This window comes from Arachis stenosperma, chromosome 1 (assembly GCF_014773155.1).
Source record: "Arachis stenosperma cultivar V10309 chromosome 1, arast.V10309.gnm1.PFL2, whole genome shotgun sequence".
NCBI classification, from domain to species: Eukaryota; Viridiplantae; Streptophyta; class Magnoliopsida; order Fabales; family Fabaceae; genus Arachis; species Arachis stenosperma.
The window spans coordinates 105,089,513-105,113,428 of record NC_080377.1 but is presented as its reverse complement, the minus strand read 5'-3'; the positions used below and the strand labels follow the sequence as shown (position 1 = coordinate 105,113,428).

General features: G+C 38.6%; 1 protein-coding gene across 1 annotated transcript; it reads left to right on the top strand.

The window, feature by feature from the left end:
- Window positions 1-18,171: 18,171 nt before the first annotated feature.
- LOC130983091 (uncharacterized) lies at window positions 18,172-19,005 on the top strand. Its single transcript, XM_057907278.1, has one exon. It carries the CDS (start codon window positions 18,172-18,174, stop codon window positions 19,003-19,005), a length of 834 nt encoding a protein of 277 aa, XP_057763261.1.
- Window positions 19,006-23,916: the final 4,911 nt, after the last annotated feature.

Genomic DNA, 23,916 nt, shown 5'->3' with positions numbered 1-23,916 from the left:
ACCCTGTCACAGTTCTGGTGGGAATGAGTTCACTCTTCTCATTAATAATGACTGTCATCCCACCTTTCTTTGGTACCACTTGGACTGGACTTATCCATGAGCTATCGGAAATAGGATATATGATTCCTGCATTCCATAATTTCATTACTTCCTTCTGGACGACTTCCTTCATTGCAGGGTTGAGTCTTCTCTGAGGTTGAATTACTGCTTTGGAATTGTCTTCCAAAAGAATCTTATGCATGCATACTGTAGGGTTGATGCCTTTCAGGTCATCAATGGTCCATCCTAAGGCATCCTTGTGAGCTCTGAGAACATCAAGAAGCTCTCCTTCTTCTTTCTTTGTCAAGGACGAGTTGATGATCACCGGGAGGCTTTCTGAAGTGCCAAGAAATGCATATTTGAGATGAGAAGGTAATGGCTTCAGTTCTTGCTTTTGCACCTCTTCTTTCTTGCTTGGTTTCACCTCTTTGCTTATGAAAACCTCAGCCACATGATCCTCCATTATTTCTTGATTATCTTTTTCATGCTCATGCTGATCAATGTCTAACATTTCTTCCACCAGGCTCTCTATCATCTCCACCCTCAAATGATCTTCCTGCTCTGGAGGGTGTTGCATTGACTTGAAAACATTGATGATCATTTGCTCATTGTTTACTCTAAAAATCATTTCCCCTTTTTCCACATCTATAATGGCTCTTGCAGTTGCTAAAAATGGTCTGCCCAAGATGATGGAATTGTTACCTTCCTCATCAGTATCTAGAATTACAAAGTCCGCAGGGAAGATAAACTTTCCAACCTTAACCAGCAAATTTTCCACAATGCCATTCGGTGTCTTGATTGATCTGTCTGCCATGACTAGTGACATCCTGGTGGGTTTGAGTTCTTCTATGGCAAGCTTTTTCATCATGGACAAGGGCATTAAGTTGATACTAGCTCCAAGATCACAAAGAGCTTTGTCCAAGGATAATTTGCCTATAGTGCATGGCACTACAAAACTCCCTGGATCCTTAAGCTTTGGTGGAATTCCTTTTTGGAGCACGGCGCTACATTCTTCACTTAGCATCACTGTTTCCTTTTCATTCCAATCTCTTTTCTTATTGATAAGCTCCTTCAAGAACTTGGCATACAAAGGCATTTGCTCTAAAGCCTCAGCTAAAGGTATGTTGATCTCCAACTTCTTGAAAGTCTCAAGAAATTTGTGGAAGTGCTGATCCTTTATTTCCTTTTGAAATCTCTGTGGATAAGGCAATGGTGGTGTTGAGCTCTTCTCCACTTGCTGTTGTTTTGGAATTGGTTCCTCCAAGATCTTCTTTCCTTTCTTCAAATTCTGTGGCTTGTTGTTCTCTTCTGTGAGTTTTGCTGGAGCATTCTTGCTTATCATATCCTTGTTGATGGCTTCATCATTCTTTGTTGGCTCAGTGTCATTTTCTATAAGCTTCTTTGTTTCTCCTTGGTTACCATCTACTAACACTTTTCCGCTTCTTAGTTGCACAACCTTGCATTCTTCCTTTGGGTTGGGACTAGTGTCACTAGGTAGTGAACTTGATGGTTTTTCAATAGAAATCTTCTTGGAGATTTGTCCAATCTGCCTTTCTAGGTTCTTCATGGAGGCTTCTTGATTCTTGGTTGTCAATTCTTAGTTCTTCATCAGTTTCTCCATGAGCAGCTCTAAATTGGTGATTCTTTGTGAGTCTTGTGAGATGGGTTGATTTTGGGGTGTTGATGAATGATGATAAGTGTTTTGGTTAGTTGGTTGGTTATTGGGTGGGTATTGGTTAGGATTTGGGTAGTTGTTTTGTGGTTTTCTATATGTATTTTGGTTAGTGTTTGGCTGGGGGTTATGGTTTGTGTTTTTCCAATTGTTCTGGCCTGTGTTTCTTTGCCATGGTTGTTGGTTTTGATTATGGTTGTCTCCCCATCTGAGGTTGGGATGGTTCTTCCAAGATGGATTGTAAGTATCACCATAGACTTCATTTGTTCCAGGATTTTGGTTGTGCATGTATTGAACTTGCTCTTGCTGTTGCTCTTCTTGAGTTTCTTCACTTTGCACCCAAGTGGTTGGAGGTTGGCTTGTGGTGCTCACTGCTGCCACTTGCAAGCCATCAATCCTTTTGGCCATTTGCTCAAATTGTTGTTGAATCTGCTGCTGCATCATCTTGTTTTGAGCTAGAATTGAATCAACTCCTTCCAACTCCATTACTCCTCTTCTTTGTGATGGTTGGCGTTGTCTTTGATGAGCAAAGAAATATTGGTTGTTGGCCACCATATCAATGAGGTTTCGAGCTTCCTCTGTGGTTTTCATGAGTTGTAAAGAGCCTCCGGCAGAGTGGTCAAGAGCTTCTTGAGCTTTAAGAGTGAGTCCCTCATAGAAGTTCTATAACTTGTCCCACTCAGTGAACATCTCTGGTGGATATTTCCTCAATAAAGCCTTATATCTTTCCCATGCTTCATATAAGTTCTCGGCCTCCAATTGAGTGAATGTTTGAACCTCAGTCTTCAACCTTAGAATTCTTTGAGGGGGATAAAACTTGGCAAGAAACTTGCTCACCAAGTCATCCCAAGTGTTGATGCTTTCTTTTGGAAAGGTCTCTAGCCATTGAGTGGCCTTATCTCTGAGAGAAAATGGGAAGAGCAGCAACTTATAGCTATCAGGAGGTACACCATTGGTTTTCACTGTGTCACAGATTCTCAAGAAAGTAGACAGATGTTGATTTGGATCCTCCAAAGGCCCTCCTCCAAAAGAACAATTGTTTTGAACTAGAGTGATGAGTTGTGGCTTGAGTTCAAAATTGTTTGTATTGACATTGGGAGGAAGAATGCTACTCCCACAATGCCTTGCATTTGCAAATGTGTAGGAAGCCAAGACTCTTCTCTGTTGTTGATTATTGTTGGCTCCTTCTCCTGGTTGATTGGTATCTCCTTCCATGTCTTGGAATTCCTCCTCAGATTCTTCTTCTCCAACAATGTTCTTCCCTCTTTCAGCTCTTCTTATTCTCCGAAGAGTCCTTTGATCAACTTCAGAGATAATAGGGGAAGATCTTCCTATACCTGACATGCAAACACACAACAATAAACACACAGACCCAGAAAATTAATAAAACTTCAATCTATTGCTAGAATGAGGTTTTAGTTAGTTTAAGCAAAAATTCAAACAGTTAGTGTGTTAGTAAGAATTAGAATAACAGAAAAGAAAAAGTGCTTAATCTAGACCTCCACTTCACTTAATCATTGTCAATCTATTTCAATCCCCGGCAACGGCGCCAAAAACTTGATGTGTGGAAAACGATCCAACACAAAACTCACCGGCAAGTGTACCGGGTCGCATCAAGTAATAATAACTCACATGAGTGAGGTCGATCCCACAGGGATTGAAGGATTGAGCAATTTTAGTTTAGTGGGTGGTTTAGTCAAGCGAATCAAGTGTTGGTTGGGTGATTTGTGTTTAACAGAAAGTAAATAACAGTAAAAGTAAAGGGGAGAGGGAAATATGCAGTAAATTGTAAAGTAGAGAAGTAAACTTGCAGAATCTTAAAGAACAAGAAACTAAATGACTGAAACTTAAAGTGCAAGAAAGGTAAATTGCAGTAACTTAAATGGCAAGAAATATAAATTGCTTGAAAGTAAAAGGGAATTGAGGATAGGGATTGCAGGATCTAAACCAAGGAAAAGTAAATTGCAACAATTAAGAGAGCAGAACTTGAATTAGGAGCAATGAGAATTTAAACAGCAAGGAAATAAAGTGCAGCAGAGGTTCACAGATGAACCAAAGGTAAAATTTGGGTCTCAGGTCTCAAGAGACTAGGTAGCAGAGCCTAGATCTCTATTTGCCTTCCTAGATCCAAGTTAACAAAGTAATTGACAGAAAATTAAAGAAGAAGCAGTAAAGGGAATGGAAACAGATTCAATTATGCAGAAAAAGAGTTGAAGAGAATTTGAATGGGAATTGAGACAGAATTTCCTCAATTTCTCACACCCAAAACTCAAAACAAGAAAATTAGAAGTGCCTAGGCAAGAATGAGGAAGAAGAGAGATCAATTCTCCTCCCCAATTCTCAGAATTCTCAGTAGGGTTCCAAGAACAAGTGCCAAAGCTCAAAAATAAAAGTGAAAATTCAAAGCTCAAAGCAAAAGTCAAAAGTGGTAAAAAAGGTCCTAATTACATCAAACTAGCTTCTATTTATACACTTTCTATTCTTGGATTTTGGGATTTGGATGGGCTTTTGAATTGGTGAAGAAATGAATTAAAATGGATTTTTAGTTTGAATTTTCGGCCCAAAAATCACTCCCAGTAGGCTGCCCTGCCCTTGTGGAGGGCAGGGCAGAAAATTGATGCTTGGTGCGTGCTTTTGGTGCGGCCAGGAGCAAGGATTGGTGCGGCCAAGGTTGCGCGCGATGCGCGTTGGTGCGAGAGATGCTGCCCTGCCCGCGCCAAGGGCAGGGCAGGAAAGGTTTGGTGCGCCAGGGACGAGTGTTGCGCGCGCTGATGCTGCCAGGGGAGAAAATTGGTGCGCCAAGATTGAAGATGATGCGCCAGGATTGTGCGCTATTTCAAATGCTGCCCTGCCCGCGCCAAGGGCAGGGCAATGTCCCTTCCTTCACGTCCCAAGTTCGAATCACGGAGGAGGCAAACACGCTACATTTTTTCTCGGCTTCTTGGCACGGCAATGGGTCTTAGTGCTTGGCTTCCTCATGGTTCCAAGATTGATCCTTGTGGCACGCATGGTTGATATTTTTCGTTGAATTTATTCTTTGGAGAGCCCGATTCTGCTCTTGTGGAGGGCAGGGCAAGGTTCTCTTCCTCTTGATCCCAAGGCACATTTTGTGCTCTGCCCTTGGAGTGGGCAGGGCAGAGTTGGCTTCCTTGGTTGGTTCCTTTATGTTGCCCTCCTAGAGGGCATTGTGCCCTTGTGGAGGGCAATGTTGCTTCCCCCATTGTGTTGCGGCACGCTTTTCTCCTCTTTGGCCACGCTTTCCTTTTCTTGTGCTACGCTTCTTAGGCCACGCTTTTCATTTTCTTTTCTTTTCTTCACCTATAATAAACCAAAACAACCACTCAAAGTATCACTAAATTCAAGAGGTTTATAAATCAATTAAAATTCAATTAAAATTAGCTTAAACCTCATGATTTAACATTAATTTCATGGTAGTTGCTTGATTTAGAGAAGTTATGCATTTTCACTCCAAATCACTTACTTAGGATGCAAGAAAGTGCATAAATGCTAACAAAACAAGTGAAATTAGCTTGAAAAATGGGTATATGATGACTTGTCATCACCTACCAAGAAGAACCACCTTCCTATTATGAACCCTTTCTCCAAGACAATGAATCCTCTTATCCACCCCAATCCTCAATGGATGAAACCCTTGGCCTCATACTTTAAGGGCAAGGAGAAATGCAAGGGGAGGTTGGTGCACGAAATTGTGATCACACTTTTCACAACTCTCCACAACTAACCAGCAAGTGCACTGGGTCGTCCAAGTAATACCTTACGTGAGTAAGGGTCGATCCCACAGAGATTGTCGGCTTGAAGCAAGCTATGGTTATCTTGTAAATCTTAGACATGAGATTAATGATAAAAATGATTTTGTTTATGAAAAGTAAATAACATGAAATAAATGATACTTGTGATTTAGTAATGAGGAACAGGTTGAGGTTCCGGAGATGCTTTGTCGTCTGAATCTCTGCTTTCCTACTGTCTTCTTCTCCAAACACGCATGGCTTCCTTCCATGGCAGACTGTATGATTCTCAGTGAAAATGGTCCAAGTACGGTTTCTGCACGGCTAATCAACTGTCGGATTTCTCGTCTCGGATGAAAAATACCAGGCACAGCTACCGCACGGCTAATCATCTGTCGGTTCTCACTTGTGTCAGAATAGGATCTCTCTATCCTTTTGCACACTGTCACTGTGTCCAACATTCATGAGTTTGAAGTTCGTCACAATCATCCCCTTCCAGATCCTACTCGGAATACCACAGACAAGGTTTAGACTTTCCAGATCTCAGGAATGCTGCCAATTGGTTCTAGCCTCTACCACGAAGGTTCTAATCTCACGGACTCGGTCCGTGGATCAGAGACCCAAGAGATATGCACTCAAGCTGTCGAACAATGACTACGTTGAGCTCAGATAGAACGAGAGTGGTTGTCAGGAACGCATTCATAAAGATGAGGATAATGATGAGTGTCACAGATCATCATATTCTCTATTTTGAAGTATGAGTGAGTATCTTAGAATAGAATCAAGCGTGATTGAATAGAAAACAACAGTAATTGCATTAATCCATTGAGACACAGTAGAGCTCTTCACCCCCACCTATAGGGTTTAGAGACTCATGTCGTAGAAGATACAATATGAGATGTAAAATGTCATGAGTTTTCAAATGAATCTCTAAAAGTAGTTTTTATACTAAACTTAGTAACTTAGGTTTACAAAAAATGAGTAACTAGGTGTAGATAGTGCAGAATTCCACTTTTGGGGCCCACTTAGTGAGTGTTTGGGCTGAACTTTCAAGCTTCCACGTGCATATGCCTCAAATTGGAGTTAAACGTCACCCTGGGTGCCAAAATGGGCGTTTAATGCCAAGAAGTGTGCCAATTCTGGCGTTTTATGCTAGAAAAGGGTATCTAGCTGGCATTTAACGCCAGTTTGGGCCATCAAATCTCGGGTAAAGTATGGACTATTATATATTTTTGGAAAGCCCAAGATGTCAACTTTCCAACGTAATTGAGAGCGCACCAATGGGGCTTCTGTAGCTCCAGAAAATCTACTTCGAGTGCAGGAGGGTTAGAATCCAAAAGCATCTGCAGTCCTTTCTTAGCTTCTGAATCAGATATTTGCTCAGGTACCTCAATTTCAGCCAGAAAATACCTGAAATTACAGAAAAACACACCAACTCATAGTAAAGTCCAAAAATGTGATTTTTGCATAGAAACTAATAAAAATATAATAAAAAGTAACTAAAATATACTAAAAACTACCTAAAAATAATGCCAAAAAGCATATAAATTATCCGCTTATCACAACACCAAACTTAAATTATTGCTTGTCCCCAAGCAACCAAAAACAAAATAGGATAAAAAGAAGAGAATATACAATAAATTTCAAAATATCAATGAAGCTTAGTTCCAATTAGATGAGTGAGACTAGTAGCTTTTTGCTTCTGAACAGTTTTGGCATCTCACTTTATCCTTTGAAGTTCAGAATGATTGGCATCCATAGGAACTCAGAATTCAGATAGTGTTATTGATTCTCCTAGTTTAGTATGTTGATTCTTGAATACAACTACTTTATGAGTCTTGGCCGTGACCCTAAGTATCTTGTTTTCCAGTATTACCACCGGATACATAAATGCCACAGACACATAACTGGGAGAACCTTTTCAAATTGTGACTTAGCTTTGCTAGAGTCCCCAGTTAGAGGTGCTCAGAGTTCTTAAGCACACTTTTTTGCTTTGGATCACGACTTTAACCACTCAGTCTCAAGCTTTTCACTTGGACCTTCATGACACAAGCACATGGTTAGGGACAGCTTGATTTAGCCGCTTAGGCCAGGATTTTATTCCTTTGGGCCCTCCTGTCCATTAATGCTCAAAGCCTTGGATCCGTTTTACCCTTGCCTTTTAGTTTAAAGGGTTATTGGCTTTTTGCTCTTGCCTTTTGGTTTAAAGAGCTATTGCCTTTTTCTGCTTGCTTTTTTTTTTCTTTCTTTTTCTTTATTTTTTGCCCCTTTTTTCGCAAGCGTTGTGTTTTTCACTGCTTTTTCTTGCTTCAAGAATCAATTTTATGATTTTTCAGATTATCAATAACATTTCTCTTTTTTCATTATTCTTTCAAGAGCCAACAATTTTAACATTCATAAACTTCATTATAAAAAATATGCACTGTTCAAGCATTCATTCAAAAAACAAAAAGTATTGCCACCACATCAAAATAATTAAACTATTTCAAGATAGAATTCGAAATCCATGTACTTCTTTTTCTTTTTCAGAAAACATTTTTCATTTAAGAAAGGTGAAAGATTCATGGAACATTCATAGCTTTAAGACATAGACACTAAACACTAATGATAATGTAATGAAGACAGAAACATAGTCAAAACATAGCATAAAAACCAAAAACAAAAAAGAAAATAAACAAGGAGATTAAAGAATGGGTCCACCTTAGTGATGGTGGCTTCTTCTTCCTCTTGAAGAACCAATGGAGTTCTTGAGCTCCTCTATGTCTCTTCCTTGCCTTTGTTGTTCCTTTTCCTAGAGGTTTCTCCAGCCTTAGGTGCCATTAATGATTGGAAAGCAAAAAGCTGAACTTTTCCACACCAAACTTAAAAGCTTTGCTCGTCCTCAAGCAAAATAAGATAGAAGGATATGTATGTAAGAAGAATTGCAATTAATTTTGAAAATTTATTATTGTATGCAAGAAAAATTAAAAAGAGTTGAAAAGAATTTAAAAAGATATGTATGTTTTGAAAACGTTTTGGAAGGATTTGAAAAGAATTGGAAAAGAATTAAAAAGAATTGGAAAGATTATTAATTTTTGAAAATAGAAATTGAAAGATGAACGTTTAAAATATGTTTGATGCAAAAAATTATGAATTAAAACAAAAATTGAAAAAAATCGGATTGGAAACAAAATTACCTCCCTTGTGTCATCCTGGCGTTAAACGCCCAGAATGCTATCCATTCTGGCGTTTAACGCCCACTTGACTGCCTCTTTGGGCGTTTAACGCCCAGCTAGATACCCTGGCTGGCGTTAAACGCCAGGAATCCTTCTTTACTGTGCATTTTTCTGAACGCCCAGAATGCTGCCATTTCTAGCGTTAAACGCCCAGAATGCTGCCCACCGAGATTTCAATTTCCCAGGGAATAATCTGAGCCTAGAGTTAAACAGCAGAACTTTCTGTCCTGGCTCAAAGACTCTAGATGACAGCTTTCTGTCATGCCATCTTTTTGCGTTCTCCTTGTAGATTTTAGCATTTTCAAAAGCATTGAGTCTGAACTCCTCTAGCTCATTCAACTGGAGTAATCTTTTCTCTCCAGCTACCTTAGCATAAAGGTTTAGGAACCTGGTTGCCCAGTAGACCTTGTGTTCCAGTTCCACTGGCTGATGACAGGCTTTTCCATACACCAGCTGGTATGGAGAGGTCCCTATAGGAGTCTTGAATGCGGTTCTGTATGCCCACAGAGCATCATCTACACTTCTTGTCCAATCCCTTCTACGGGTACTTATAGTTCGTTCCAGGATTCGTTTTAGTTTTATATTTGAGACTTCAGCCTGCCCATTTGTCTGTGGATGATATGGAGTTTTCACTTTGTGGTTAATTCCATATCAGATCAGAGCAGAGTCAAGCTGTTTATTACAAAAATGAGTGCCTCCATAACTGATCAGTACCCTAGGGACACCGAACCTGTTGAAGATATGCTTCTGGAAGAACTTCATCACTGCCTTAGTATCATTAGTGGGTGTTGCAATTACCTCTACCCATTTAGATACATAGTCTACTGCCACCAGAATATAAGTGTTTGAATATGATGGTGGAAAAGGCCCCTTGAAGTCAATACCCCATACATTAAACAACTCAATCTCTAAGATCCCTTCATGATGCATGGCATAACCGTGAGGCAGATTACCAACTCTTTAGCAATTGTCACAGTTACGTACAAACTCTCGGGAGTCTCTATAAAGAGTAAGCCAGTAGAAGCCACATTGGAGAACCTTTGTGGCTGTTCGCTCACCTCCGAAATGTCCTCCATATTGTGATCCATGGAAATTTCATAGGATCTTCTGTGCCTCTTCTCTAGGCACACATCTATGGATTATTTCGTCTGCACATCTCTTAAAGAGATATGGTTCATCCCACAGGTAGTACTTTGCATCAGAAACCAATTTTTTCGTTTGCTGCTTACTGTACTCTTTGGGTATGAATCTCATAGCTTTATAGTTTGCAATGTCTGCAAACCACGGTACTTCCTGAATGGCAAAGAGTTGTTTATCCGGAAGGGTTTCAGAGATCTCAATAGGAGGGAGGGACACTCCTGCTACTGGTTCTATCCAGGACAGGTGATCAGCTACTTGGTTCTCTGTCCCTTTTCTGTCTCTTATTTCTATATCAAACTCTTGCAGAAGCAACACCCATCTTATGAGTCTGGGTTTTGAATCCTGCTTTGTGAGGAGATATTTTAGAGGAACATGGTCAGTGTACACAATCACTTTTGATCCTACTAAATAAGATCTGAACTTGTCAATGGCATAAACCACTGCAAGAAACTCCTTTTCTGTGGTTGTGTAATTCTTTTGCGCATCATTTAAAACACAGCTAGCATAATAAATGACATGTAGAAGCTTGTCATGCCTCTGTCCCAATACTGCACCAATGGCATGGTCGCTGGCATCATACATTAGTTCAAATGGTAATGTCCAGTCTGGTGCAGAAAAGACTGGTGCTATGACCAGTTTAGCTTTCAGAGTCTCAAAAGCATGCAGACACTCTGTGTCAAAGACAAATGGTGTATCAGCATCTAGTAGATTGCTCAAAGATTTTGCAATTTTTGAAAAATCCTTTATAAACCTCCTATAGAATCCTGCATGCCCCAGAAAGCCTCTGATTTCCTTAACATTGGCAAGTGGTGATAATTTTTCAATTACCTCTACCTTAGCTTGATCTACCTCTATTCTCTTGTTTAAAATTTTGTGCCCAAGGACAATTCCTTCAGTCACCATAAAGTGACATTTCTGCCAGTTTAAAACCAAGTTAGTCTCTTGGCACTTATTCAGAACAAGTGCTAGATGGTCAAGACAGGAGCTGAGTGAGTCTCCAAATACTAAGAAGTCATCCATGAAGACATCCAGAAATTTCTCTACCAGATCTGAGAAGATAGAGAGCATGCACATTTGAAAGGTTGCAGGTGCATTACACAGACCAAATGGTATCCTTCTGTAGGCAAATACTCTAGATGGACATGTGAATGCTGTTTTCTCTTGGTCCTGAGGATCTACTATAATTTGGTTGTAACCTAAATAGCCATTCAAAAAGCAGTTGTATTCATGACCTGCTAGTCTCTCTAGCATCTGGTCTATGAATGGTAAAGGAAAATGATCCTTCCTGGTGGCTATATTGAGCCTTCTGTAGTCAATACACATACACCACCCTGTAACTGTTCTTGTAGGAACCAGTTCATTCTTTTCATTATGAACCACTATCATGCCTCCCTTCTTGGGGACAACTTGGACAGGGCTCACCCAGGGGCTATCAGAAATAGGATAAATAATTCCAACCTCTAGTAACTTAGTGACCTCTTTCTACACCACCTCCTTCATTGCTGGATTCAGCCGCCTCCTTAGTTGAACCACTAGCTTAGCATCATCGTCCAATAGGATCTTGTGCAAGCATTTGGCTAGGCTAATGCCCTTAAAATCACTTATAGACCACCCAAGAGCTGTCTTGTGTGTTCTTAGCACCTGAATTAGTGCTTTCTCTTCCTGTGGCTCTAAAGAAGAGCTTATGATTACCGAAAAAGTGTCATCTTCTCCCAGAAATGCATATTTCAGGGATGGTGGTAGTGGTTTGAGCTCGGGTTTATGAGGCTTCTCCTCTTCCTGAGGAGTCTTCAAAGGTTCTTCTGTTTTCTCTGGTTCCTCCATATCAGGCTGAACATCTTTAAAAATGTCTTCTAGCTCTGATTCGAGACTCTCAGTCATATTGACCTCTTCCACCAAAGAGTCAATAATATCAACGCCCATGCAGCCTTTTGAGGTGTCTGGATGCTGCATAGCTTTGACAGCATTCAACTTAAACTCATCATCATTGACTCTCAAGGTCACCTCCCCTTTTTAGACATCAATGAGGCTTCGTCCAGTCGCTAGGAAAGGTCTTCCTAGAATGATAGTTACACTCTTGTGCTCCTCCATTTCCAGTACCACAAAGTCAGTAGGAAAGAATGGAGCCATCAGCAAGTTAGAGGCATATCCGGGTTGGTTTAACTTCATCAGTCAAACCAAGCTTTTTGATAGTGGATGCAGGTATTAGGTTGATACTTGCCCCAAGATCACATAGAGCTGTCTTGGTACAAGCATCCTCTAATGTGCATGGTATCATAAAGCTTCTTGGATCTTTAAGCTTCTCTGGTAAGCTTTTCAGAATGACTGCAGTACATTCTTCAATAAGGAAAACTTTTTCAGTTTCTCTCTAATCCTTCTTATGATTTAAGATCTCTTTCATGAACTTAGCATAAGAGGGTATTTGCTCAAGTTCCTCTGTGGTGCACGAAAATTACACTCACACTATGTAATTCCGCACAACTAACCAGCAAGTGCACTGGGTCGTCCAAGTAATACCTTACGTGAGTAAGGTTCGATCCCACAGAGATTGCTGGCTTGAAGCAAGCTATGGTTATCTTATTATTCTTAGTCAGGATATTAATATGGTTCTTAGTTTTAATTGTGAAAAGTGAAAAAGCATGAAAGGAATATTTGCTACGCAGTAATGGAGAATGGGTTGGAGTGTTGGAGATGCTCTGTCCTTTGAATTTTTGCTTTCCTACTGTCTTTTTCTTCATGCACGCAGGTCTCCTTCCATGGCAAGTTGTATGTTGGTGGATCACCGTTGTCAATGGCTACCAGCCGTCTTCTTAGTGAAAAGGGTCCATGTACATGGCTAATCATCTGTTGGTTCTCACTAATGTTGGAATAGGATCCAGTGATCCTTTTTTTTTGTCACTACACCCAACGTTCGTGAGTTTGAAGCTCGTTACAGATATCCCCTCCCAGATCCTACTCAGAATACCACAAAAAAGGTTTAGACTTTCCAGATATCAAGAATGCTACCCATTGGTTCTAGCTTATACCACAAAGACTCTGGACTCACGGATTGAACGCTCTGTTGTCAGGAGAGGCAGTCAAACTCGTGAGCCAGAAACCCAAGAGATAAACATTCAATTTAATGTAGAACGGAAGTGGTTGTCAGGCACGCGTTCATAGGTTGAGAATGATGATGAGTGTCATGGATCATCACATTCATCATGTTGAAGTGTGAATGAACATCTTAGAATAGAAACAAGCAAGATTGAATAGAAAATAGAAATACTTGCATTAATTCATCGAGACGCTGCAGAGCTCCTCACCCCCAACCATGGGGTTTAGAGACTCATGCCATCAAAGGTACAAGTTCGGATGTAAAAATGTCATGAGGTACAAAGTATAGAGATTCCTTGAGGTGTTAGAGGAAAAGAAAAATAGAAGTGAGAGGTGGATGAATTCGAACTTATCAAGTATGATGGAGTTCGAATTGTGCATTAAGGAGGGGTGTTAGTCCATAAATAGAAGGATGTGAGAAGAAGGGAAGAAATTTTCGAAAATTAAAGTGAATTAATTAAAAAGAATTTGAAAAATAGTATTTGATTTTCGAAAACTAAGTTGGAAAAGAAATAAAGTGATTTTTGAAAAAGATTTTTAAAAGTAGAAATCAAAAAGATATGATTGAAAACTATTTTGAAAAAGATGTGATTAAGAGATATGATTGAAAAGATATATTTTTAAAAAGATATGATTGAGAAGATATGATTTGAAAAACAATTTAAAAAGATTTGATTTTAAAAACTAATGACTTGCCTAACAAGAAAGATATGATTCAGACATTAAACCTTTCTCAACAGAAAATGCAACATACTTGAAATGTTGAATCAAATCATTAATTGTTAGCAAGTATCTTTGAAAATGGAAAGAAATTGATTTTGAAAATATATGATTGAAAAGATATGATTTGAGAAAGATTTGATTTTGAAAAATTTTGAAAACTTGAAAAAAAAATTTGAGTTAAAAACAAAATCTTCCCTCTTGTGCCATCCTGGCGTTAAACGCCCAGAATGGTATCCATTCTGGCGTTTAACGCCCAAAACACTACCCTTTTGGGCGTTAAATGCCCAAACAGGCACCCTGGCTGGCGTTTAAACGCCAGTTTTCCCTCTTCACTGGGCGTTTTGAATGCCCAGCTTTTTCTGTATAATTCCTCTGCTGTATGTTCTAAATCTTCAATTCTCTGTATTATTGACTTGAAAAGACACAAATTAAAATTTTTTTTTTGGATTTTTAATGATGAGGAATAATCAAAATGCAACTAAAATCAAATAACAATGCATGCAAGACACCAAACTTAGAAGTTTGTATACTATTGACACTAACAACTTGAGAATGCATATGAGAAACAACAAAACACTCAAGACAAGAGAATTTAAAGATCAGAGTAAGGAAATCATCAAGAACATCTTGAAGATCACTTATGACACATGAATGAATGCAAGAAGAACAGAAACATGCAATTGACACCAAACTTAACATGAGACACTAGACACAACAAGAAACATGAAATATTTTTGGATTTTATGATTTTGTAATTTTTTTTGGATTTTTTTCGAAAATTATATGGAAAAGAAAATAAGGATATCAAAATTCTTAATGAGAATTCCAGGAATCATGCAATGTTAGTCTAAAGCTTTATTCTAAAGAAATTAGACATGGCTAGCCAAGCTTCAGCAGGACATTGCATTCACGAGCTAAATTGATGAGAATCAATCAGCTTTGGTGATGATAAGAACATCACCTTGAAACACTAGAATGCATTCTTAAGAACTCTGAAGAAAAATACCTAATCTAAGCAACATGATGAACCGTCAGTTGTCCAAACTCAAACAATCCCCGGCAACGGCGCCAAAAACTTGGTGTTGTTGCCGGATCAAAACTTGGCACTATTATTGCACGGAACAAATCCGAAATTGTAGTTAAGACATTTAATTCCCCGGCAACGGCGCCAAAAACTTGGTACTGTTATTGCAGGGAACAAATGCGAAACTATAGTTAGGACATTTAATTCCCCGGCAACGGCGCCAAAAACTTGGTGCACGAAATTGTGATCATCAATGGCGCCATCAACATGGTACGCTCAATTGCAATCTCAACTCTTTATCACAACTTCGCACAACTAATCAGCAAGTGCACTGGGTCGTCCAAGTAATAAACCTTACGCGAGTAAGGGTCGATCCCACGGAGATTGTTGGTATGAAGCAAGCTATGGTCATCTTGTAAATCTCAGTCAGGCGGATTCAAATGGTTATGGATGATTGATAACTAAAAGATAAAATAAGGATAGAGATACTTATGTAATTCATTGGTGAGAATTTCAGATAAGCGTGTGGAGATGCTTTGTCCCTTCCGTCTCTCTGCTTTCCTACTGTCTTCATCCAATCCTTCTTACTCCTTTCCATGGCAAGCTGTATGTTGGGCATCACCGTTGTCAGTGGCTACAGTCTCGTCCTCTCAGTGAAAATGTTCAACGCGCCCTGTCACGGCACGGCTAATCATCTGTCGGTTCTCAATCAGGTTGGAATAGAATCCAGTGATTCTTTTGCGTCTATCACTAACGCCCAGCCTTCAGGAGTTTGAAGCTTGTCACAGTCATTCAATTATTGAATCCTACTCAGAATACCACAGACAAGGTTTAGACCTTCCGGATTCTCTTGAATGCTGATGATTAGATTTTTCATGGTTTAGAATGAATTCTCGTTGCAAGTATAGTTCCTAAACCAAGCAATAATCTTTTCATACAAAAAGTTGTTTGTCACTAAAACAAACCCCTAAATTTATAAACCGAAGTATTCAAACCTCGGGTCGTTCTCCCTAGGAATTACAATAAAGTGTCTTGTTATTGGTTGTGAGTTATTTTGGGGTTTTTGGATAAGAAGCATGAAAAGTAAATGGCAATGAAAATAAACTAACAACTATAAAAGGCTCTTGGCAAGGTATGAAAATTAGAAGTCCTATCCTAGTTATCCTTCTCAATTGTGATAAGAATTGTTCATTGCTACCACTTAGTTAACCCTTACTAAATAAAGGAAAGTCAAGTGGATGAATTGACTTGAGCCACAAGTCCTAGCCAACTCCCAAGGAAAGACTAGCTTTAGTGCACTCCAAACCAATTAGCAATCTCTCCAATTACCAATCAACAAAGGAATTAGATAACTCAAGTGTCACTAATTACTCTACCTAGGCCAAGAGGAACAAAATCTATACTATATCTAGATGAGGCATTTCAACAAACACATAAAAGGCAATAAAAGTAAACAACATAAATTGCAAGAATTAAAGAGAGATCTAACTACAAAGGCAAGAGATCAACAATAGAAAAGCAAAGAAGAACAATTATTATGAGTTACCTCTTATTTAATTGAAGGAAAATGGAAGGAACAATAGTAGATCTACAACAAAGCATAAGAACAACATAAAAGAAATTGTAACAAAAGAATGGAAGAATGGTGAATGTAACAACAAAGAATTGAGAGGTAGAAGTAGAAGAAAGCAAAGATTAAAACCTAGATCTAAGAACTAAACCTAATCCTAATTCTAGAGAGAAGTGAGAGCTTCTCTCTCTATAAACTACTTCTAAAACTAAAATAAACTAATGGTAACTAACATGTGTTTCCCTCTTCATTCCTTGGGTTAAATAGCATCAGAAATGAGTTGGATTGGGCCCACAAGGCTTTAGAATTCGCTGGCCACATTTTGCTTTAAGTGAACCAGGTGGCAGCAACGGCGCGTGCACGTACTATGCGCGTGAGCGCCACCATACGTGTAGAAACTATGACAAATCTTATATCGTTTCGAAGTCCCGGATGTTAGCTTTCTAACCCAACTAGAACCGCATCATTTAGACCTCTGTAGCTCAAGTTATGGTCATTTAAGTGCGAAGAGGTCGGCTTGACAGCTTTCCGGTTCTTTCATTTCTTCATGAGTTCTCCAACTTTTCATGCTTCTTTTTTCATTCCCTTGATCCAATCTTTGCCTCCTAAACCTTAAATCACTTAACAAACATATCAAGGCATCTAATGGAATCAAGGAGAATTAGATTTAGCTATTTTAAGTCCTAAAAAGCATGTTTTCACTCTTAAGCACAATTAAGGGAGAAGTTATAAAACCATGCTATTTCATTGAATAAATGTGGGTAAAAGGTCATAAAATCCCTTAAATCAAGCACAAGATAAACCCTACAAATGGGGTTTATCAAATGCCGCCATCAATTCTAGCTTATACCACGAAGATTCTGATTAAAGGATCCAAGAGATATCCACTCAATCTAAGGTAGAACGGAGGTGGTTGTCAGGCACACGTTCATAGGTGAGAATGATGATGAGTGTCACGGATCATCACATTCATCAAGTTGAAGAACAAGTGATATCTTAGAACAAGAACAAGCTGAATTGAATGGAAGAGCAATAGTAATTGCATTAATACTCGAGGTACAGCAGAGCTCCACACCTTAATCTATGGTGTGTAAAAACTCCACCATTGAAAATACATAAGAACAAGGTCTAGGCATGGCCGTGAGGCCAGCCCCATGATCTAAGATAGCATAAGACTACTCAAAGATAGCTACCAAGATGAGAATACAATAGTAAAAGGTCCTATATGTAGAGAACTAGTAGCCTAGGGTTTACAGAAATGAATAAATGACATAAAAATCCACTTCCGGACCCACTTGGTGTGTGCTTGGGCTGAGCATTGAAGCTTTCATGTGTAGAGACTTTTCTTGGAGTTAAACGCCAGCTTTTGTGCCAGTTTGGGCGTTTAACTCCCATTCTTGTGCCAGTTCCAGCGTTTAACGCCGGGCAGTTTTGAGCTGATTTAGAACGCCGGTTTGGGCTATCAAATCTCGGGAAAAGTATGAACTATTATATATTGCTGGAAAGCCCAGGATGTCTACTTTCCAACGCAATTGAGAGCACGCCAATTGGGCTTCTGTAGCTCCAGAAAATCCACTTCGAGTGCTGGGAGGTCAGAATCCAACAGCATCTGCAGTCCTTTTCAGCCTCTGAATCAGATTTTTGCTCAGGTCCCTCAATTTCAGCCAGAAAATACCTAAAATCACAGAAAAACACACAAACTCATAGTAAACTCCAGAAAAGTAAATTTTAACTAAAAACAAATAAAAATATACTAAAAACTAACTAAAACATACTAAAAACATACTAAAAACAATGCCAAAAAGCGTATAAATTATCCGCTCATCAGGCATCAAAATTAAATTCTATAGTAATAAAAATTAAACCGGTAATATAATTATTTAGTAATTACATATTAAATATGCGATATACTTCAAAATACTATAATCCAAAAACTAGAATTGCATGGCATGAAACGAGTGGAGATGCAATTTTATAGAATTCTGATTTCTGTTGTTCGAGATGGGGTGAAGTACGACTCCTTTATGATAGATAGTGACAATGATTTACAAGTTTTGTTTCATTGTCATCGTCAGTTTTTCGAGGTGAGAACTCATGAACTATTGGGCAAGTTTGGGGACGTGGTCTCTATTTCAGGAGAATCAAATCAGAATCATCAATCAGTAGCAATAGCAACAACCTCTAGTTCAACCCATATTGTTGCCTCTTCATCTGTGTTTATAATTGCACCTGCGACAGTTTTGGTGGCATCTTCATCCTTTGCAGCTGATCTAAACTGCAATGACATTGGAGAAATCGGTGATAATCAATCTTTCTGTAAATATGCTATTGCGATGACAGATACTCCTGTTATGATCTCAATATCTAGGGAGGTTGGAGAACCAAATACTGTGGAAGATGTACTACAGAATGACGATGATGTGGACTTATCCATGATTGATAAGTATAGCGATGATGATCTAGAAAAGAGTATTCCAGTTAGGAGTAGTGGAACATCGAGCTTGGGAACTCAGCATTACCTCCCACACTTTTTGACTTTAAACTTGGAGGCCATGACACATGGGTTCCCAAATGTAGAATCCAAATTTAGGGCCAAAGATACACAAGATACAACAGGTCTAGTTGAGTTCCAAGTTGGACAGCAATTTCGAAATAAAGAGGAAGTCTTCTTATGTGTGAAGACTTATGGCATTCGACGTGGGGTTAAGTATAGAATGCCAGAATCAGATATTGTCAAGTACTATAGAAAGTATAAGGAGTTTGAAAACTATTGCAGACGGTGACTTGGATCACTCTTCGCCAGCGGAAGGCTATTTGGGAGGTAAGACGGTATAATGGACCTCATCCATGTCAGGTCACATCAATCTCTAGTGATCACAGGAAACTTTATTATCATGTGATATCTACTTTCATCCTTTTTATGATCAGAGCTGATGCGGCTGTGTCGATCAAAGTACTATAGAATGCAATAGAGGCTCATTTTGGATTTAGATTGACTTACAGAAAGGTTTTCTTTGCTAAGTAGAAAGCCGTTGCGCATATTTATGGGGATTGAAAAGAGTCCTACAATGAGCTGCTAAGATGGGTACTAGGTGTCCAGGTAATGATTTCAGGTAGTATTGCAGTATTGAACACAAGTCCTAACCACCTGCCATGCGATACATTAGTTCAACAACAGTAATATACAGAAAACATATTTACTCGACATAACATATTTAAACATAAGTACTTGAAATGCAAACAGCTAACGAAATGCGTCAAACCCATCAGTCCTGGAACTTGAAAAACGCTAGAAGATCCACGACTAAAGGAGTTGCAGTGGACTAGCCAACTTTACGACGTTCTTGTTGGCCACACATGCATCGATATAACCATTCAAGAGCAGCAGACTCCTAGTTGTATCTGTCCATGTCCTCTAACCTAGCTACGTACGGTAGCTACTGGATATGAGGATGTTTACTAGACTTGTCCATGTCCTCTAAAATCATGACAGACGCCCTCGCATACCTTCTCACTGTATCCTCATCTACGTCCTGAAAAAGTTCTCTGAATGTATCCTGCATCCAAGTGCACTTCACAGTGAACTTGTTGATATAGTCTGTAGGAGGTAAGACACCAGTAGTTCCTCGAACTAAGTCCATACAAGTCGGCCACCTTCAACGTACCTCTCAAAGTCCATCAGAGATCTAACATACTCATTATTGATCAAAAGGCCTAACTGTACGCTACACCCTTAGCATAATTATACACTCCCTGAATGGCATATGAAAAGTATGCATCTTCAGATGCCATCTTTCCACAAATGCACTGACTTGTGGCTCATCCATCCTGAACCAGTAGTCGTTCAGTCTCGTAAGATGGTATAACCCGATCATTTGCAAGTACGGTATGATTTTATCATCTAGGGGCATACCATGCTACCTCCTGATCCTAGTAATACATCGGGTGGATTGCATAATGATAAGAAAATTTTCTAAAAGCCATAATAATTATCAAATTAATACATTAAATGTGTAAGACCTCGAATTTTCAGAAACTAAATATTGTTATTTAATGATTTATTTTATTTACTCGAAAATATAATTTCCAGAAATTCATATATTAATCGAGTGTTTTCTTATTATTGATTTAAAGTTTTAGTGATTGGAAAATAATGAATTTTATCTGCTTTAGTCTGAATAATTAGATTTTGAATTTCATTTTGTGATATAAAGGAAACTAATTTGATTGTCTCTAATTATTGAGTTAGAATATCCATTTGAAAATAAATTTGTAAATTAATAATTAAATAATATTTTTATAGATATTATTGTTAGATTAAAATTTGGTTTTCAATTACTCTATTACCCTAATTTTATTAAAATTACTAAAATGCCCCTAACCCTAATTTTACCTAAACCCTAACCAGTTGCCCTCTTCCCTTAATCCAAGCAGTAGCCGCAACCCCCTTATCCTAAACACATACACACGGCTCACTGAAAGAAAGAAAAAGAAAGTATGGGAACGAGAGAAAACAAGGGAAGAGAGATCGAGAGCCAGATGCAGAGGGAAGAGGGGAAGGGAGAGCAGCGCCAGTGGGTACCACAGGCACTGTCGCTGCTGTTTGTTGTCATACGGGAGAGTGAAGGAGAAGTGGAGGGCGAGAGGGAGAAGGATGGTGCGCCGTTTGAGCCACTTCGCCGTGTCCCTTACTGTCACCACCGTATTTCACCGCCGTCGTCAAACTTCCATCGCCATCTCCACTGTTCAACCCGCCATCAGGGAGAGCCACTTCCATCGAGCCCTAGCCGTCACTATTGCCTCTGCATGCAAGAAAAAGAAGGAGCTGGTGCCACTGTTGCCGTCAATTTTGGAGTTTCCATATACACGGTTGCTTCAACTTCTAGTAGTCATTCTTCTGATTGTTGAGGTTGCTGCGGAAGGGGCCCTTGGAAGGGTGTTGCTGCTGTAGTTGCCCGTATTGCCACCGCCACTTCTTCGTTTTATTATTACCTTCCAATTGTTGTAAGGCATTCTTGATCTTATTTCAATTTGAGTTAGCCTTGAATTTCCAAAATTGTTACCTTTATCAGATTTAAATTCATCGATTTTGCTTGTTGTCGTGGCCACCTCACGTTGCTGCTGGCTATGTTTGAAAATTGCTGCTACTACTGGAAAATTCCAAATCGGAGAGGGGAGGAGGCGTTTAACCTTGTTACTGTTGCTGCCATGGGAATATGTGCTGGAAATTACTAATGGAGCAGGTTGAGTCACAGTAATTCTGGCTACCAAGGACGGTTCTGTGACTGTCGGAACCACTGCTGAAGCTTTTGTCCTTTGGTTAAGTTAGTATCTTTTATTTACAGTAAGAATATCTGTCTTGAAACCTTCCCCATTCATATCCCGTTATGAGTTTTAAGGTTTTCACAATATTAATGTTTTTTAGGATTAAGTTATCGGGGCCACGTGTTGCGAGTAAGGGTTATTTCTGCTATTGCGAAAGTGAGCGAAGCTGTGATTCAAGCTGCCGGTAGTTTCAGGTTAAGAGAGAGGGTTCCTATGACGCATTTGGTTTATGTGTTCGACAATTGAGGTAAGGGCTTTTTCTAAAATCTGTATTTTTTAATTTGGGATTGTTATAAATGGATGCCGATGTGAGAAATACACTTTTTAGTGATTGTACAAGTCTTATGTATTGTCTGGCTATTTTGGATGAATGTGATTATATGCTTGATTGGATTATTGTTGGTTTTGATAAATGAATTGTTGCTGGATTGTTTCTTTAAAGTTTTGCAAACGAGTTTAATCAGTTGATAAAGATTGATCTTGAGATGACTTCTAAGTATTGTTTGGTTTTGATAAATGGGTTGTTACTGAACTGTTTCTTTAAAGTTTTGGAAATGAGTTTAATCGGTTTCTCATGTTTTGATCTTGAGACGATTTCCTTGAGATATGAAAATGAGGTGAATGTTGGATTCAGTTGCTTTTGAGCTGATTTTTTTTGGGTTTTGAGCCATTGAAAAGGATTGTGGATTGGTTTGGATGGGACCCGGAAAGGGTGGCAGAGTCCAAGTTTTAGGGAAGGTGCAGCTAAAATTTTGGTAGAATTCGGGACTTTATTAAAATGTTATTTGAAAAATTATGAGTTAAAGACTTCTACTATTTTAATTGAATTATTAAGAAAGGGATGACTTGTGCTTTTGAAAAGAATTATTAAAAAGAAAATTGTGATTTAGTCTTGTTTCTTAAGAAAAGTACTGTATCTCTTTTGGGAGTAAGTTATTTAGATGAAACTTATATTTTAAGGCTGTTTTAAATATGAGAAGGGTTATGCCTTTGAATTAGACTTGAGGGTTTTAATTGGGAGGAGTTTTAGAGACTTTGAAAGAACTTGAACATCTATTGACAAGTTTCATTTTAAAATGTTTTGGGAAATGTTTTAAGTACTCTTTGAATTATGAATCTTTGCAAGATTAAAACGATTTTTGAGCAGTTTGAAACGCTTTAGAATTTATCATGGGTTTGAAGCTGGTTTTGTTTAAGTAAAGGAAATGGCTTTGAAAGGAGTAATTGATTACATGACTCGGTTTGGATTAGATTCTATTTTATTACTCAAAGTAGGAAGCCAAGGTTTTACAGATTTTAAGTGAATTTGAGGAAATGAGTTATGTTATTCTCTCCTAAAGACTTGAGACTCTGCCGAGGAACTTTTGTTATAAAATCTCGTTGTTGGATGGATGATTTTGAATATTTTAAAATAAATCCTTAACTTGCCATGGTTTTGGAAGTTTTGGAAAGAGAATGCCGAGGGTGGCTTTGTTTTAAAAAGGGAACTTACTTTGAGTAAAAGTGACTTATGAGTTTGAGATGATTTGAGAAATGAGAACTTTAATGCCAAGGCTGAAAAGAGTTGAACTTTGATTTCAAAGTGAAGTGAATTGAGAAAAAGCGAATCATGGCTTAAATGATGATTTTATGAATTTGATGATGTTGGACGTGGAAGTGCTATTTTGTTATGAGCCGGAATGGCTGTGTATGATAATGAATTATGGCTGATTTCGAAATATGTTATGAGGCGGATGGCTGACTATGAATTATGAACTTAAGCTGGATGGGTGAGATGAATGTTGATTCATGGCTGAGAATGAATGCATATATGCTGAGTTATTGATCATAGAGTGGGCCGAAGGCCATGTCTGGTTGATGTTTCTGGTTTGGAAATGTATGAAAGCCTAATTTGGTTCAGCATTGCTAATGTAACACCCTCACTATCAGAAGTCACACTTCCGGCTACGCAACTTTGATAGCAAGAAGTAATACGACTACTTTACATACTAAATACTAAAATAGGAGCCTGTGACTCGATACTGTAACGCTGATTTCTTTGAAAACCAGAAATTAATACCTTATTTTAAGAAAAATACAAGCAGGCATAGATTCATATACAAGACTCCTTACATAATAACTCATAATATAATATACATATAAAACATACAATTCCTATCCCTCTTACAAATTTGTAATAACAAAGATGAGGGAAGAAAATAAACTAATTAATACAATAACATATAAACCAAACACAGTATAACTCTTCTTAATACTTTTTCATCCGGTTCCTGAAAAGGTAAAGCTGTAGGGGGTAAGAACCTAACCACACGGTCTCACCACGGAGTTTCAAAGTTGTCATAAGAAACATTTAATAAAAAAACTATTTT